General features: G+C 43.0%; 1 protein-coding gene across 2 annotated transcripts in view; it reads right to left on the reverse strand.

The window, feature by feature from the left end:
• INTS7 (integrator complex subunit 7) overlaps positions 1 to 17,606 on the reverse strand; it is a 1,158,789-nt gene that overhangs the window by 757,745 nt on the left and 383,438 nt on the right. For both annotated transcript variants that reach the window (XM_044075076.1, XM_044075075.1), the window contains exon 8: positions 13,465 to 13,582. In XM_044075076.1, coding sequence (XP_043931011.1) covers positions 13,465 to 13,582 — 118 coding nt within the window. The remainder of the gene's footprint in view (positions 1 to 13,464; positions 13,583 to 17,606) is intronic.

Below are 17,606 nucleotides of genomic sequence, written 5' to 3' on the forward strand. Positions count from 1 at the left end.
CTAAGATACTGGAGCCCCTGGTGGGACTAAGGATTAGTTGATCCAGAGCATTGGAATTTATAAATTCCAAGAACCGTTGGGCAAAGGTGTTGGTACATGAGTAGTTTTCCCAGTTAATGGCAGGGTAGTTTAAAATCACCCAGTATTAGGGTGTTTGGTCGTATCTTAATATTTTCCAGTATGTTTAGAAAGGTGTAGTGAGAATCTTGGGACATGGTGGGGGATCTGTATCAAGCTACAATTTGGATTGTAGTCTTAGCTAGTGTTAGTTGCACCTGCAGAATTTCAGACACATTGTGTTGGGCAACTAGCCTGGTGTTGTGAATATCCTTGGTGAATATGGACACTCCTCCACCTTTAGTGTTTCGGTCCTGGTTTGGTGGCTGAAAAGTGTGGTAAGAGTTGTAGCTTGGTATTTCAGGGGTGCTCTCTGGAGCCTTGAACCAGGTCTCAGTTACTGCCCAGATAATGATGTTCTCCAATTTTAGGAGTGCCTCGAGAGAGTGCATTTTGAGGTTTAGACTTCTAGCATTGAGTAGCATTACCTTCAGATTTTGCATGCTTGTACCTGTTATGGTGGTGGTTTTGTCCTTTGAACTTTGCCTAAAAAGGGCACTACAGGGGTGGCAAGAGCCTTAGCCAGTAACCTGAATCCCAGGGGTGACAGGTGCAGACCATCTCTGGCAAAACATTGTGGTCTGTCGATCATGTAGTTCCAGGCAGACAGATACTGCATCCCCTCTGAATGACGCCAGACGCTTAGCCAATTGTTGAAGTCAATCATTTTGTCCTTATACTGTGGTATCATTCTGGGCAAAGGCAGGATGCTACTCAGGGCTAGGGTCATACTTGCCTGGGCCACATGATCCAAGAGCTCTTCCATGTCTCTTTTCATGTAGTCTAGGGAGGTACGTCTCAAGTCATTCACTCCAACATGGACAATGACAGAGTTATATTTGTACTTGTTGTGGAGTGACTTGAGTGCATGCGTTATGTGGTGGATCCTGGCACCCGACAGGCAGCTAAATGTAATTTTCCCCTTGTTCAGCCTGGTGAGTGAGACATCGTGCCTGAACTATATGTATGTATGTATATATACAAGTGATCAAGAAAAAGCTAAAAAAGGTACAAAAAAATACAAAGGAAAAGAGAAACTATAGCTGATACCTTCTTAAATATTAGGAAAATAAAGAGGTCACCTATAAGACAGGAAACGTGTGAAAAGAAATACATGTATTAGGTTTGAGAGAACAAAAAGCTAAGGGGGATAATAGAAGCTGTTTTTTTTCAGCTCATAGGGCAATATTGTCACGAGTTGCATAGGAATATATAGTACTCTGCATATAATGGTGAACGTGAGAAGGAAATTATATAATGAGCAGATTAGTACAAGGCCTTTTTTATAGAAGCTGGACAGAATAGTTGAAGGCTTATAAAGAGAAGTATAAAATGCCGTGTTAAAAGATGACATAGGAGTGGAACACAACTGTATGAAAATATAAGGGAATTCTGAAAAAGGACTAGAGAGAATATAATGGAACTGCTGGTTCATTATAATTCTAAAGAAATGGATGAGCTGTATTCGGCAATTAAGACCATGGATGAATCTATTATTCAAGATAATGCTTTTCATTCCAAAATAGACAATATGAACAAAGCCATAAACCAACAGAAAAAAACGCAAGCTGGAAAGGGACAGACTAGATTATTTACATGATAAAGCATACCCAATCCACCCAAAGGGCAATAAAGGACTGTTTCTTTCTCAGACAATCAGAATACCGACTGAGGAGATGAAAAATGGCCAGGTTTTCACTAATCAGCAGGCCCCTTTGGACCAGCCTGGGGTGCGATGGTCGGAACGAATCTGGAACAAGAGGGTGAATTACAACTACAGGTCTTTGAATTATCCACTGAACCAACAACAGAGGAGGATGCCCCATTCCTTGGACAGGAACCAGGGGAACTGGTAGGTGACTTATGTGCATCTAATTCTTTGTCCATTATAAAAAATTGTACTGGGGATTTCAGCGTGTATAACTTTAGCAGCTACAATATAACTTAGGCTCATGCAGACTTGTTCAGTAAAGGCCTGACATTTATACCTATGAGAAGAGCTGATTCATCTAAAACTTTAATAGACTTAAAATTATACGTGAGAAAGCTGAACTTGTCTGTTTATTTTAACAGTTATTCTGCACCAACAAATTTATGCATCCCCAGCACTTTCAACCCTGATTTGCACCCTATGTTAAAAACTTTTGAGGATGCATGTGAACTGGATTTGAGACATTTTCTTGAAACTAATACCCTACCTATTTCCATTAACTTAACATCTGTGCACCGTAATCTAATGGATGAGATTAAAAAATCAGGCTCTCTTCAATTTATGCAGCCTGATAAAGGAGGGGGTATCATCATTATGGACCAGGTGGACTATAACCAACTTATGCTCCAACTGTTATATGAGGACTCTTACGTTGAGGCATCCCTGAACTAAGTCAATATTTCATATACTAGAGTAGATTGTTTTTTATATGATATATTAACTTAGGGTTAGCTGTCTGTAGAACAATATAATTATATTTGTAATACAGCTCCTAAGTTGGCCACAGTTTTTGGTGTGCCAAAATTAAATAAAGACTTATATAACGCCCCCCTTCGACCCACTGTTGATGGTACTTCCTCAAAGACGTATTACATAGCAAAATTTACTGATCAACAACTAAAACATTACTTGGCTCCTGTTAAACATCTCTGTTGGGATTCTTGGGATTTTTTGGTGAAATGTAATGACTTACAACAATTCAGAAAGGGATTTTTTTCTGACAATTGATGTAAAAGACTTATTTAACTGCATCCCACACAATACTGGGATAGAATGGTTTATTGAATATTTCACTGACTATGTAAATGTTGAACAGGATAAGATAAATACAATTTCACATTTACCTGAAATGGTTTTATACAACTTTTTGTATTATGATGGGCAGTATTTCAAACAAGTGTCAGGTGTAGCCATGGGCTCACCTTGTGGTCCATTATATGCAAATGTGGTTATGTCAGTATGGGAATTACGTTAATTATTTAATAGTGACTTTTCAAGTATGTTAGGATGTGTCAGTTTTTTAGATGATTTGTTTACTGCTTGGGATGGTCCCGTTGATTTAATATCAGACTTTGTACAATCTTTAACTACTACAACTGAGCTTTTGAAGTTTATATACCAGTTAGGTGTGAACTCTATATCTTACTTGATGCAGAATTAACTAGAACAGAAGCTGGTTTAAAAGCCTTTGTTTTTAAACAGAAAAAAAAAACACATTCAAATAAATACTTGCATTTTACAAGTAACCACCCATAGCATGTTTAAAAAACTGTTATAAAGGGACAGATGGTACGGGCCGTGAGAATGGTAACTGATATGCTTGACTTCTTAAATGCAGTGCACTTTATATGCAACATGTTTGTAAATAGGGGTCACCCAGTGCAGATGGTTAACAATATAAAATTTGAGATCATTAAGAAGAGACCATCAGGCCAGTACATTCCCTTATTACAAAACCATCATGCCAGGTCATTTGGTGAAGCTTATGGAGAAGTTTCTCCTTCTGGAAATGGCATCCAAAATGAAACTATAGGAACAATGGCATCAGGCAATAGGGTGACACCTTTCCCACAACAAGAATGTGGTGTGTAACAAGCAAAAATACAAAAAATGCATTTATTTCTACATTCAATGCCCATAGTAAAAATATAATGGATATTATTAATAAAAATTGGGCATTTATTAGAACAGATAAACAGCCAATGGCAAAAATTGGTAATTTTCCTGATTTTTATTTAGGCGGGATAGCAACCTTAAAGACTGGTGTGACAGTGTATCCCTTTTACATATGCAACCTGTGCAGAAAATAGCGCAAGTTTATTTTGAATGTAACCAGGTGCACTTGGGTTCCAAGTGTATTATAGTTTCTGGTCACTTTTCTTGCAAACAGCAGGAGTGGTTTATGCTGCAAAATGCAGCTCTTGTCCTGCATATTATGTGGGAAAGACTGAGCGAAAATTTAAACAACAGGTATATGAACACATTTATGATATGCATACACATAAAGAGACCAGTGCTTTAGTTAAAGACATAAAGGAATTCTCAAGCCTTAGTTTGAAATTTGTCATACTGGAACAGTTGCAAAAAAAAAACGGGGGGGGGGATCATGGGGTATTTTTTAGAACATAGAGAGTTGTGGTGGATTTTACACTTGACTGCATCTGCTTATCCAGGGTTAAATGATGTAGTGTCTATTTCTTGTGAGTTAAAATTAAAAACTTTTGATAGATAGTTATATATAAATATTTATATAAATGTTTTTAAAAATGTATTGTTAAAAGTATTTCATTTTAACATGTTGTTGTTTTATAATACTATGTCTTTAAGACTTAAGTGGTTGGGTTGGGCTATAAAAGAGTTTGTCACATGATTTTTGAATGTCTGAAGAAGGCTGGTATTTTCTAGCCGAAAGCGCTCAATGGATTAAAGTTTTAAAAGGTGTGTTTTAAAATAGTGCGTTTCTTGCAAATTCTGCCTTCTGGATTTTTACTATTTTCTCAGATAAGGACAAGTTAAATATTGTTGCGTCTTTGTTGTTGTGTCTTTTGGCTTTTCCCAGTTAGGGGTCGCCACAGTGGAACTCCGGTCCGCTAATGATTGGCAGAAGATTTTTACGTAGCGAGTTGCCAGCTCTGACACACAACCTTCACCGAAGGTACGCCCATTCACGCATGTCTCCACATAGAAGACGCTCCAGCTGAGAATCGAACAGGACAACGTCTTACTGTGAGGCGACAATGCTACCGCAGCACCACCACCGCAGTACAAGGACAAGTTAAATATACATAGACATTTTGCAAAAGGAAAAGACATAGGTCACAAGTTTTTAGGCAGAAGGGTTAAGACATTAAATATGTAAAAAAAATGAATGCTGAGAAAAAGAAGATAACAGAGAAAGTGGAATGCTAAAAATAAGAGAAGAAAAACAGGTGGTACTGAAATAGATACTACTGGAGGAATTGAATACAGTGAAAAAAAGTGAAATGTAAAGCATACAGCTAGACAGCATGGATTAGAGTCTGCAGGAAGGAGAGAGTAAAAAGGATTTTAGAGATATTAAAGCAGACTTCTCAAATGCCCCCATTTTGCAGGAACATTCTTATTTTCAGACCTGATTTACCCCTGCACAGGATGTCTCCTCTTTTTGGAATTATAACTCTATTTTCAGAATTGATTTACCCCTTCACACAGTTTTGTGACCCCCTCATGACATTTGAATTTTTAAAGCCATCTGATACACAGAAAACAACACTCCATGACCAACATACTAATGGCAACAATAATTTAAAGAAAGAGGACATATATCTTACATCTCCTACTTTTCTGAAGCAAAAATAAAATACTTTCTGTAGTAGAATATTGAAATACAGTTCATTAATGTACACAGATTTTACACTCTCTTTGATAATGTGCTTAAATATTTTCATAAATATTTTGTCTTTTTTTTTTTAAACATGTTTGTTAGCACACTCCAAATGGAACTGGGAAGAGTTAAATGGTATTTAGCATTCAGTCTTTATGCCAATTAAATGTCCAGATTTTTTGGCTGGATGTACCTACTTTTCAAGCGCCTTTGTTCCTGTTTTCAGTGTTTGTGTGCTGACGGATATTTAAAGGAATGCTGATGAAAGGTTTAAAATACAAAGAAATTTGTAGGGGAATAACTACATTTTTTGGAAAAAAAGTAAATTTTTTTGAGATACTGGTATCCAGTAACATTGTATAATGTGGATTTCAAAATAATGCTGGAAGTACTATGAAAAAGATAAGCAGCAGCAACAGGATACATGTTGCAAGAAGGAATATACGGGATTAAATAAAAGGATACAAAAGAAATGCCAACCTTTTTTAAACATGCCATTAAAAAAGCATCACAGGTACATACACAGTAATGGAAAAAAAGAAGTTATGTACTCACCATAACGTTTCATCTGAGTAGATACTTCATTTGTCTGCAACCTGTGGGTGTCGGATCCGACCTCGGATCCGATTCGGCAGCTTTCCAAGCTCCAAGATCCGAGCTCCTAGCTCCTCCCCCCTACCCATAATCCCGTACTACCAACCACATTACCTCAGATCGTTTTTTTTTGCCTCACCAACTTGAGACAGAAACCAACTCCGAATGATCAGAAGAATTCCCGACAGGTTCGGGGGATGGCAGGGGGGGGGTCGGTTGCAGACAAATGAAGTATCTACTCAGATGGAATGTTATGGTGAGTACATAACTTCTTTATCTGAAGTAGTTACTTCATTTGATCTGCAACCTGTGGGACAGAGTCCCCAGCTAACCCATAAAAACCTGGGTGGTCCTTACGGAAGGATATTCCGAAGCACCGCGGAGCCAAAAGAAGCCCTACTCCTGGAAATCATATCCAGCTTGTAATGAGAAATTAACGTATGAGATGAGGACCAGGTAGCTGCTGAACAAATATCGTCTACTGGAACCCTAGAACAAAAGGCTGTTGAGGTAGCTACAGATCTTGTGGAATGAGCACGGACGCCAACCGAAGCTGGCTTACCAGACGAAGTGTATCCCAGTATAATGCACTGACAGATCCAATTTGCTACAGTCACTTTAGCAATTGCCTTGCCCATGGCTGACTTTGCATAAGAAACAAACAACTGGTCCGACTTGCGAAACTCTCTAGTCCTGTGCAAGTAAAAATGCAGTTGTCTGTGTACATCCAATTTGTGCAACGTGTATTCACCTTTGTTGTGAAAATTTGGGAAAAATACAGGAAGATTTATTGATTGATTAATATTTGATTCTGTAGCCACCTTAGGCAAGAAAGACAGATTAGTCCTGAGGGACACTCTATCCTTGTGAAAGATAAGGTACGGAGGTTTGATACACAGAGCTTGTAATTCTGAAACCCTCTTGGCTGAAGTAATAGCCACCAAGAAAGCCATTTTCCAAGATAAGAACTTCAACGGAACCGAGGCCGCAGGCTCGAAAGGTGGTCTCGTCAAGGCTTGCAAGACCAGAGTGAGATCCCATGGGGAACCACAGTCTTTACAGGTGGTTTCAAAAGAAAAACGCCTCTTAAGAAGGTTTTGCACAACTTTGTAGATGCTAAGGAGCCTATGCCGTCCCCCACATGAAAATGGGAGATGGCCGCCAACAGCACCTTGACCGTGGAGGCACTTGCTCCCTGCCTAAAAAGCAGGGAAAGGAAGTCCAGAATAGTCGGAATAGGGACAGTAAATGGGTCCAAGTCTTTGTCTTTGGCCCAGATGGAAAAACGTTTCCATTTACTGTTGTAAAGTTTTCTGGTAGACGGTTTATGAGCCGCCACCAGAATGGCCTTAATGGGGGATGAGATACCGGGAGTCCTAGCCATTAATGGAACTGGATCAACCAAGCAGCAACTTTGAGATTGACCAGGTTTGGGGTATGGCATCTTGCTGGATGTGAGATTAGGTCTGGACTGGGATCCAGAATCCATGGAGGAGCCATACTGTGAGACCGCAGAAAGGGCAACCAGATCTGTCGAGGCCAGAATGGGGCTATGAGGATAACTCTGCTCCCCAACCGACAGGCTTTCTGGATGAATTTCATCATGAGTGGGAGGGGGGATAAGCATAAAGGAGTCCGGGAGGCCAAGAATGGACTAGAGCGTCTCTGGGGGTCTCCCCTCTGGGGGGAACTATCGCGAAGTACTCGCTGCATTTTGTGTTTAAAGGAGAAGTGAAAAGATTGCAGCGAGGCTGACCCCATTTGTGGAAGATCTGCTTCGCAACAGACGGATTCACTGACCACTCGTATGGAGTGAGGAGCACTCGACTTAGCTTGTCCGCTAATATGTTGGACCATCCCGGAATGTGAGTTGCTATCAGAAAGCGGTTGGTGGAAATCGCCCATTCCCACACTCTCATGGCTTCTCGACACAGGGGATAAGATCTGGTCCCTCCTTGTTTGTTTATATACCAGACTACTGACATGTTGTCAGTCTGGATTGCAATAGTCCCCAGGGGAAGAAGGTCGTGGAGAGCTTGCAACGCCAAAAGCACCGCCCTCATCTCTAGGACACTGATATGCAATGCGGTCTCTAGGGAAGTCCACATGCCTTGAACGGATCTGCCTGAACAATGCCCCCCCACCCGAGGCGAGAAGCGTCCGTGGTCAACGTGGCTTCGACCGGGGGGATCACAAAGGGCCTCCCCCTTCTCTGAGTTCCTGTGCCTGTAACCACCACAGAAGGGAGTCCCTGCACACCCTGCTCAGGGGTATTGGCGTGCTTAATGGGTGGATCGACAGGGACCATTGGACTTGAAGGGTCCATTGTAATATGCGCATTCGCAGACGGGCATGAAGAGAGAGACCGATCGTTGCTGACATAGACCCCAGTGCCCTCAGGACTAACTCCGCCGGAGGAGCAGGGCTCCGAAGAAGGGCTAACACCTGATACGACAAGCTGTTCAGCCTGACTGACGTTAGAACAACTCGAGAGATTCGTGTATCTAGCCTGGCCCCTATGAATTCTAGGGCTTGAGTGGGGCACAGGCAGGATTTCTGCTCGTTCACTGAGATGCCTAGGTTGTGGGCCAGAGACAGAGCATAATATCTCGCCGCACAGAGCTGATGCCTGTTGGTCGCCGTGAGGAGCCAGTCGTCTAGGTAGGGGAAGACCTGAATGCCCTGGAGTCTCAGGTGGGCTGCAACCACTGCCATGACCTTGGTGAACACTCTGGGGGCTGAGGTGAGGCCGAATGGAAGAACCCTGAATTGATAATGACTGGCTCTGAGCCGGAAGCGGAGGAACCTCCTGGATTGTCTGTCCATTAAGATGTGGTAATACGCATCCTTGAGGTCTAACGAGCACATCCAGTCGTTCTCCCGCAGAAGGGGGAGAATTGATTGGAGAGTGACCATCCGGAACTTTTCCTTGGGTATGAATAGGTTCAGAGTGGAAAGGTCTAAGATGGGTCTGAGGTCCCCCGTTTTCTTTGGCACCAAAAAGAACCTGGAGTAATAACCCAATCCGGACTGATCTGGGGGGACAGGCTGGATGGCTCTTTTTCTTAGCAGGTTTGAAATCTCCAAAGCCGCTGCCTCCCTCTGATCGGGTGGGACATCGGGGAGACGTCTGGGTTTGGGGGGAAGGTTTATGAATGGAATGGAGTATCCTCTGGATATGATCCGGAGCACCCATCGATCTGTTGTAAGGGACTCCCAGTTTGACAGGTGCTCCGACAACCGTCCCCCAACTGCCTCCAGAGAGGGACAGTCGGACAAGCCCTCAGGGCTGTTGCGCGGGTCTGTCCGAGAAAGGTTCTCTAGACCCGAAATTACGCGGCCCTCCTCTGCCTCTGGGCCGGCGTCCACCTTGTCCTCCTCTGCCTCTAGAGGACGAGTGGTCTGTAGCAGGATGGGATTGCTGAGACTTACGGAACCACAGCTTCTTTTGTCCCCTCTGATTCCTGGAGAAGGATCTTTGGGGATTAGAGAAGTGGACTCCGATGGCAGACAGCGTCTTCCCGTCCTTTTCGCTTTGGACCAGCTGTCACGAACAGTTTTGCCAAACAAGGCAGAACCGTCAAAAGGGGCGTTCACGAAGGACGCCTTGAAGGGATCCGTGAAGTCGCAAAGACGGAGCCAGGAGAGACATCGCAAGACGACCCCGGCTCCGCTAGCTCTAGCGGCTCCCTCCGTTGCATGGGAGATAAGCCGCATAGATGTATTGGAGATGGATTTTAGAGTGGCCATTCGAGTCTCAAAAAATCTTCTTGTCTGGGACCGACATGGAATCCGGGGGGGCTGCAGCGTATTCCTTAATCAAGTCTCGCTGTAGCCTAATGGTATGTGCCATATAGTTCAGCGCCCTTATGGAAAAGGTCGCTGAAGCAAACATCCACTTCCCAATCCGGTCAAGCGCTCGAGATTCCTTATCCGGCGGGTGAACCGAAGAACTCTCCTGCGTGAGTTCTTTCTTGGTGGCTGCCGCCACCAACATAGCATCAACGGGGGTTCCTTTGGCCCAAGACGGTCTATCTGTGGGTGGGCTGAGGACTTTATCGGGGTGCCTAGGGATTGGCTCTAGGGTATCGGGCTCCTTCCACGCCCTGGTGGTAATAGTCCACCAGGGGGTCGGCCGGAGGGGACACCCAGGAGGTAGATGGGCCTGCCTCAAAGGCCTCCAGGAACACGGACTCATCAAGGGAGGGCTTTTGGGCTGACCACCCCCCTCTGATATGCAACATTTCCATGATGTCTCCAAAGGAGACATCTTCAGGGGGTGACCTTGGGGAACCCTCCGTATCATCTAAGTCTGTGTCTGTGGTAACGGACTCGGGGGAGTCCAGGTGCCTCCTTTTGCACCGATGTTTCCGAGGGACCTCCTCGGTGGGACTGTCCGAAGAGGGCTCGTCCACGGGTTGTTGTTCCTCCACGGGAACTAGCTGGAGGGCTTGGGCAGGCTGTCCCGATGGACGGATGATGGAAGACAGACCCTCATACAGTGGGGGTACGGGTGGATCCGAAGCCCGGGTCGGGGATCTGGAGGACCTCGACAGTACCCTCTCCACTACCTCAAAAGCCGAAGGAGAGCCACTCTCGCCAGCCTCTGAGAGCAATCTCCTCGGATCCGAGGAAGGGATCAGGGTCGGAGCCGATGCAGTCGGCGCCGAGGCAGAGGTGTGCTCCGACGCCAGCAGCGCCGAAGACACAGCAACTCCCTCGGATCAGACGCTCAGCCCTCGGCCCCGAGAGCTCGGGTCCGACAAGCTCGAAGGTATAGTCGGTGTCGAAGAGACCACAGCTATCGGCGCCGACAATTCCCCGGGTCCGAAAGGGCCTGGATCCGATGACTCCCGAGACCCGAAAATGAGTCGGAGAAGGAGTGATCAGGGCAAATATGGGGGCCGCACTCCCCCCCAGAGGGGGGGGAGGCAAGAGCATCCCCATCTGCATTTGGGTCTGCAAGAACCGACGCATCATCCGATCTATATCCGCTTCGGAGATGCTTCGGGTCGACCTGGACGAAGTAGTAGAGGCGGGCTGGGAGGGCCGCCTCGAAGATCTCGAGGGAGACCTATCCTTCTCCTCCGGCTCCGGCGAGAAACAGGGCGAACGGCGCCGAGAGGAGGGGGATCTGGAGTCCCTCGAGGGAGACTTAAGTAGTTTCACTGGCGGAGCCGAAGGATGAGGTTCGGCCCGCCTTTTGTGGGACTTATGTCCTTCTTTATCCTTGTGCCTCTTCTCTCTAAGGGAAGAGGCACTAGTTTCCCCAGAGCTCAAACCCGATGAGGGAGGATGAGTCCCGGGTAGAGCTAAGGGGATAGACGGCGCCGAAGCAGCTGGAGCCCGAACGGGAGAGGAAGAAGAAGCTGACTCCTGGGGGAGCTTTCCCGCCAAGATCAGCTTGTTCTTCCTATCCCGAAGTGCACGGGGGTTAAAGGCCGCGCAGATCTGGCAGGCCTCTGACAAATGGGTTGCCCCCAGGCACAAAACGCACTGAGTGTGGCCATCAGCTGGGGAAAGCTTGTGGCCACACTCAGTACATTTAGAAAAAACAGCCTTAGGCCCTTCAGACATTATTCACACACACACCCAAACACTAGGAGGGGGAGGGGAGTGAAGATAAGCTAGTGATTAAATTAACAAAAAGGGACCAAAAACTAGCACAAGAAGTAGAAAAAGGGGCTAACACACACACAACGACAACTTTGTTTGAAAAAAGTTAGTTTAAAACCAGCAATGATCTCACCCAGCCAGGAGCTCTTCACAGGGAAGCTTCTTCAGCCGCGGCAAAAAACGATCTGAGGTAATGTGGTTGGTAGTAGGGGATTATGGGTAGGGGGAGGAGCTAGGAGCTCGGATCTTGGAGCTTGGAAAGCTGCCAGATCGGATCCGAGGTCGGATCCGACATCCACAGGTTGCAGATCAAATGAAGTAACTACTTCAGATCAATCCATACTACAATTTCTTTAATGATCATGCAGTATATGTATTTTAAAATTTTAATTCACTTGAACATTACATAAACTACTTAGTTCCTACCTTCCTTTAAATTTCACTCCTCCTGAACATTATTCTGCACATATTATTCCCACAATTTTCATTTATTTCTAGATAATTAGCTCTTTTCCTTTTCTAAAGATCCCACTTCCAGTTCTTTTATCTCCTTTATAATATTCAGAACTTCGGTTACAGTTGGTTTAGATTTTGATTCCCATTTTCTAGAAATAGTTTTTTTCGCGGCCAATAACATTAAACTTAGTAAGGTCTTACTATGTCTAGGAATTCAGATCCTATCACAACTCAAAAGATTCATTTCCTTAGCTACAACCATTCACGTCCTCAATATTTCTGACAAAGCACTCTGTAGGGAATTTTTTAAACCTGTCAATTTGTTGAAGTCCCAAACACGTTACTCGATCACTTCTCACTTTCCCATTATACCTCCAATATTTACCATCTGCACGAGGAAAGATTCTTTGCCATCTGCTTAGGGTATAAAAATACCTATGCAAACCTTTCCAAACAAAAATCTTAAACTTTTTGGTGTCTGTTGCATACTTGGGAGCCATACAGATGTCCTCCCATTATTTCTTTGCATAGTGCCTTTTCATTCTTTCTTCCAAATCTTTTCCAGTCTCCTCTGGCTGATTGTTGTAGTTATCATGCAATATTTTATAAGAAGTATTAATTGTCCTCCTTTTTTAAGAGCAACTTCTGTTACAGACAACTAAAAACACTACCACCACTGGTCTTTCATTAAAGCAATAACTCTGTCGCCTTCACTTTGCCTACATTCCGTTATCAATCCCTCATATGGAAGGTAGTCTCGAACCTGCAGTCCAATCTTCCGCTAAGGGTCTGAACTGAAACATGGATGTATCTGGTTGGGGGGGTTGAAGACAGACTCTCAAGCAACAATAGTGACAATGATACCCACTAGTAGTAGGTGGATGGAATACTGATAATTGGAAGGGTCTCAAACCCCTCCATGATTGTCTAGACGACAGCTTCCTGTGGTTGGCTTTCACTCATGTGCAAGCAGAACCCTAACCCTCAGAGTGCATAGGCTTGAGACCCAAGGGAGAAGAGCTTGATGGTCAGCAGATATGCAGGAAAAAAGAAGTTCAAGAGAAAAACAATACGAGGTTAAAAAATGACATGGTTTGAAATGCTGAGCTTCACATAAAATTTGTACTGCCTGTTAACTGCTGAAGTCATCTCCTAGAGTACCAAAATGCTGTTCCAGACCAACCAACAAGGAAGTGTTACCTGCACCACTGTGCTCTGATGAAGACACAGCAGAAATTAGGACACAACTCATACAAAAAAAATAAAATGCAATGACATTAACATAAAAGCTAAAAATTGTTCAGGTTTAATGAAAAATGTATTTTACCTGGTACTGAGTAGAGGTACTGTTTGACTGCAATTGTTCCAGACAGTGTAGAAAGTGCAGACAATGTGCCTAGTTTGAGACTGTCATAGGGTGTCTGAAGAGCAAATTCACAAAGAACCTGAAAGGTAAGGAAGATAATTATTCAGAAATCCAACAAATATTTCAGGTATGCACTTTTGGAAGTAATGAGTACCAGCTTTATTGGCTGCTCCAGAACATGCCAAAATGTTTCATTTCCTACCATGCTATAAAAATTATATGGAAGCTCTATGCTAATTTTGTTTCCCTGCCAATCAGCTCTATGACAGTCACCACTCTATACCAACAATTTCAAGCAGACAAAAAAAAAGTTTAAAGTGGACATGAACTGTAATCAAGATTTCCTACCAACATGTACTGAAAATAGACCATCAGGATAAATGATAATTTATCAGTAAAATGACTACAAAGTCATACATTTCTGTGATCTTGAAAGGGACAATGAGCTATCTTTATCTAATCCAGTCAGTCAAAAATGAGGGTTCTGAACGTTTATGGACTGGGAGAGTACCCCAGAAAACAGCTAAATAGACTCAGAGAAGGAATATCAATGGGAAAATGTTTAATTAAATCCAGTTAGCTATACTTACAATAAACATTTCATAATTAATTCACTACTGAGTCCTCTATGAAAAGTATCATATTTAATTTTTATATTTGAGAAGGTCACCAAAGCAATGGATGAGGGCAAAATGGTTCACACTGCCTACCTTGACCTGGCCAAAGCATTTGACACAATACCCCATTTGGGCATTGTTGACAAACTAAAGAGGTTAGGTACAACCCCCTATGTCACACAGTGAACAGCCAACTGGCTCACAAATAGGACCCAGGAAGTTAGAATTGGGGAGGCTAATCACAAGTGGAGTCCCTCAGGGATCGGTCCTTGGACTGCTCCTTTTTGGTATTTACTTCTCTGAAGTCAAAGTCGATGTCAACAGTGTCTGGCTGACTAAATTTGTAGATGATTGCAAATTAGGAGCTGTCATTTAACCCCACACCAACATAAATGTTCTCCAGGAAGGACTGACACAGACAAACTGGTGTCAGAACCATGGAGTGAAACTAAATGCCAAGAAGTACATAACAGTATCCTTCATGACCATCATGAGTCTACAGTAGTGAGAAAATCATTCTATGTTGCACAACTTACAAAGGTATGGCATCTAGGTCCAAGGCAGTCATTGTTCCACTGTATTCGGCATCATCAGACCTATCATTGCATACAATGCCTCCCTTTGGTGTGCACCTAACTAAGCATACCCAACAACTGGAACGTCAGAGGTTCCTCATTAAAAGAATACAGGGCATAAGCAACATGTCCTATGCAGACCGCCTCAAGGCCCTATCTCTGTATTCTGTCTCCTACAGGCTATTCAAGGGAGATCTATGCCTGGAATATGGGCATTGTCGGAGCCCATTCTAATGGACCTCCTGTGCATTCACAAAACAAACAGCACCAGAATTACCCATTCTAAAGACTTAAACTTTGCCTGTGATATAAACTGGATGTGCTGGAGAGAGAGAGATGTATGTATCCCAGAGACTACTGTATCTCTGGAACAGGCTCCCCCTCCATGTAAAGCAAAGTTCCTCCCTAACCCAATTCAAGTGTAACTTGGAGAACTGGATGGGGAACAGGAAATGTATCCCTGGTTTGGAACATATGCCTCTAATGGACATAGGCAACCAGGTCCCTGTTTGTAAATGTTTCATCTTCCAAGCTCCTGTTTACACTTATGAAGGGTACCAGAACTTGCCAGAGATTTGGGATGCATGATTACGCTTTAAAAGCTTCTTGTGTTCTTTAGCCTAGTAAACACCTATGACCTATAAATATGAACCAAGATTCCTTTTGTACTTGAATATCTGTGAAATTGTCATTTCTAAATTTATGCAATATAAAGTATTCTCAACAAATTGCTATCAAATGCATGTTCGTCTTCACAGTGCAAGACAATAGGACTTTTTTATGAGCTATTATGCATGTCCTTCAAATGATACAAAATGCACTCTCTGAAAAGTCAGACTGTTGATTCCACATATAACTAAAATTACTCAAGACACCTTAGGCAGTAACTTACTGCCTTGATATAACAGTCAGGTATAGTAACAGGAACACACTTATGACTATTAGCAAAATGACTTCAGGTAGTGTATCCATGTACTTACGTGTCAAACACCTTTACATGCACTTTCCAAATTATACAAAACAGTGTAGTAGTCCAATCCATCCATCAAGCTAGGAGAGTTCTTATAGGAGATCTTCAAGGTACAATTCAATTTTGCACTCAACACCTCATCAGCTGTACTGATATATCAGTTATTTTGTAAAATATGTCCTACTCCCTCTAATAAAGGGGGTGCAACATACAAAATAACTGCTGTATCAAGGCAGTATGTAATGAGTAAGCAGACTTTAAAAATTCCTTGCAGACTGCTCTGTCAGAGATACCAGGTGAGTAAACTGGTGTAATTAAGGAAATGATTTTTTGAGCTATGATACAGAATCGGAATTGTCTAAACATAGTAAGGCCTTGCTGAGTCTAATTTTGGTGGCTGCCAAAAAAGCAATTACTAGTAAATGGAAATCAAAGTCTAAACCAACTTTACTAGTAGTAGTAAATATAGTAACAGAGATAAAAACTGGAATCGGGATATTTAGAAAAGGGTAGGAGCAAATTGCAATGTTTGACTGACAATAACTGGACAGATTATAAGTGATGTACAATGTTTGCCACTAAAATTATGTCAGTGTGGTTTGTGATGCATAATGTTTGCAACTAAAATGGGTCAATATTAGTTTGTCAAACACTGACTTCAACGAATGGCCGTTCATCAAACATTCACATCAGCGAACATTTTTCCCAGGGCAGTGAGTTACTTGGCCAGCATTAGGAAATTTGCCTTTTTTCCCACTGTAGTGTGATCTCGGAGTTGGTATATAGAAGTAGAAGGGGTGGCGTGGGGGTACAGACCTCCCACATTGGGAGGGGCATACACCCCCCCCCCCCAGTGGGTTTGATACACTGCGGAGTGTGTGAAGGTTGGTATGTTGGCCAAGTAACTCACTGCCCTGGGAAACACATTCACTGATGTGAACGTTCAACGAACAGCCTTTCGTTTGATGAACAGATGTTCACCAATTTATGTTCGATGAACAGCCGTTCACTGAAACTAGTTTTCGATGAAGCAATATACACCCGCTAAAATTATGTGAATATGGTTTGCTTTCATTTATATAAATGTATGATTGCCTTTGTCATACATGATTAAGATGTTTCTTGCTTAAAAAAAACAGCTGCTGCCATAGACAGCAATAAGTGAACACCATAAAAAGATAGCACTTCCCCATACATGCTCTCTGAAATATCATGGTGAAGCTGGTCTTTGAATCTCAATGCCACACTATTCCATTTGCAGAGTATGGCTCTGTGGCAGAACACATAGTTAATTTGAATTAGCCATGTTGCTGGACTGGCGCACTTGCATGTGGTGATATCTAGCAGGGCTGCTTGAATGCAAATTGCCAGAGCTTTCATACCGCTGTACTACTATCTATATGTAACACAACCATGTTTATCAGTTAGTGCAGAGGATCTGTTTATGAGGTGCTTCACAAGCTCAGGGTACAGGGTTTTGACTCCTTTCACCTTCATTTATCTAAAGTGAGACTCTGAGCAAGTCACTTAACCAGACAGTCCCTCTTGTGTCAGCCCTGCAAAGGGATAATTCAGCCTCTTGGAATTATCTAGTCAAAAAATGGGTTAAATAAAATTGTTGTCTTATAATGCACTGAGTAATTCTACTTAAAACATGACTGCTCTGTGTGCGTTTCTGCACAGCTCCCACACTCTGTCAGGGCACTTGTTAAAAAGGTTAATTGGCAATGTCCTTTAAAAAATAATTATGCTGTCCTCAGTTCATTGTACAATGTGGTAATGAGAAGCAACACAGAGTGCATCAGGTGGAACTGCTCAACTCATGGTGTTTTGAAGCTGGATGATCTGTTACCTAGCTTTTATGTATCAATTGGATGACAGATAGTTTAAAAGCTTGAAAGACCCTGTTGTGTCCATTAAATGATGTGGGGAGTTTGCCAG

Source organism: Protopterus annectens, chromosome 6.part0, assembly GCF_019279795.1.
Source record: "Protopterus annectens isolate FY-2018-M chromosome 6.part0, PAN1.0, whole genome shotgun sequence".
In the NCBI taxonomy this organism is placed as follows: domain Eukaryota; kingdom Metazoa; phylum Chordata; order Ceratodontiformes; family Protopteridae; genus Protopterus; species Protopterus annectens.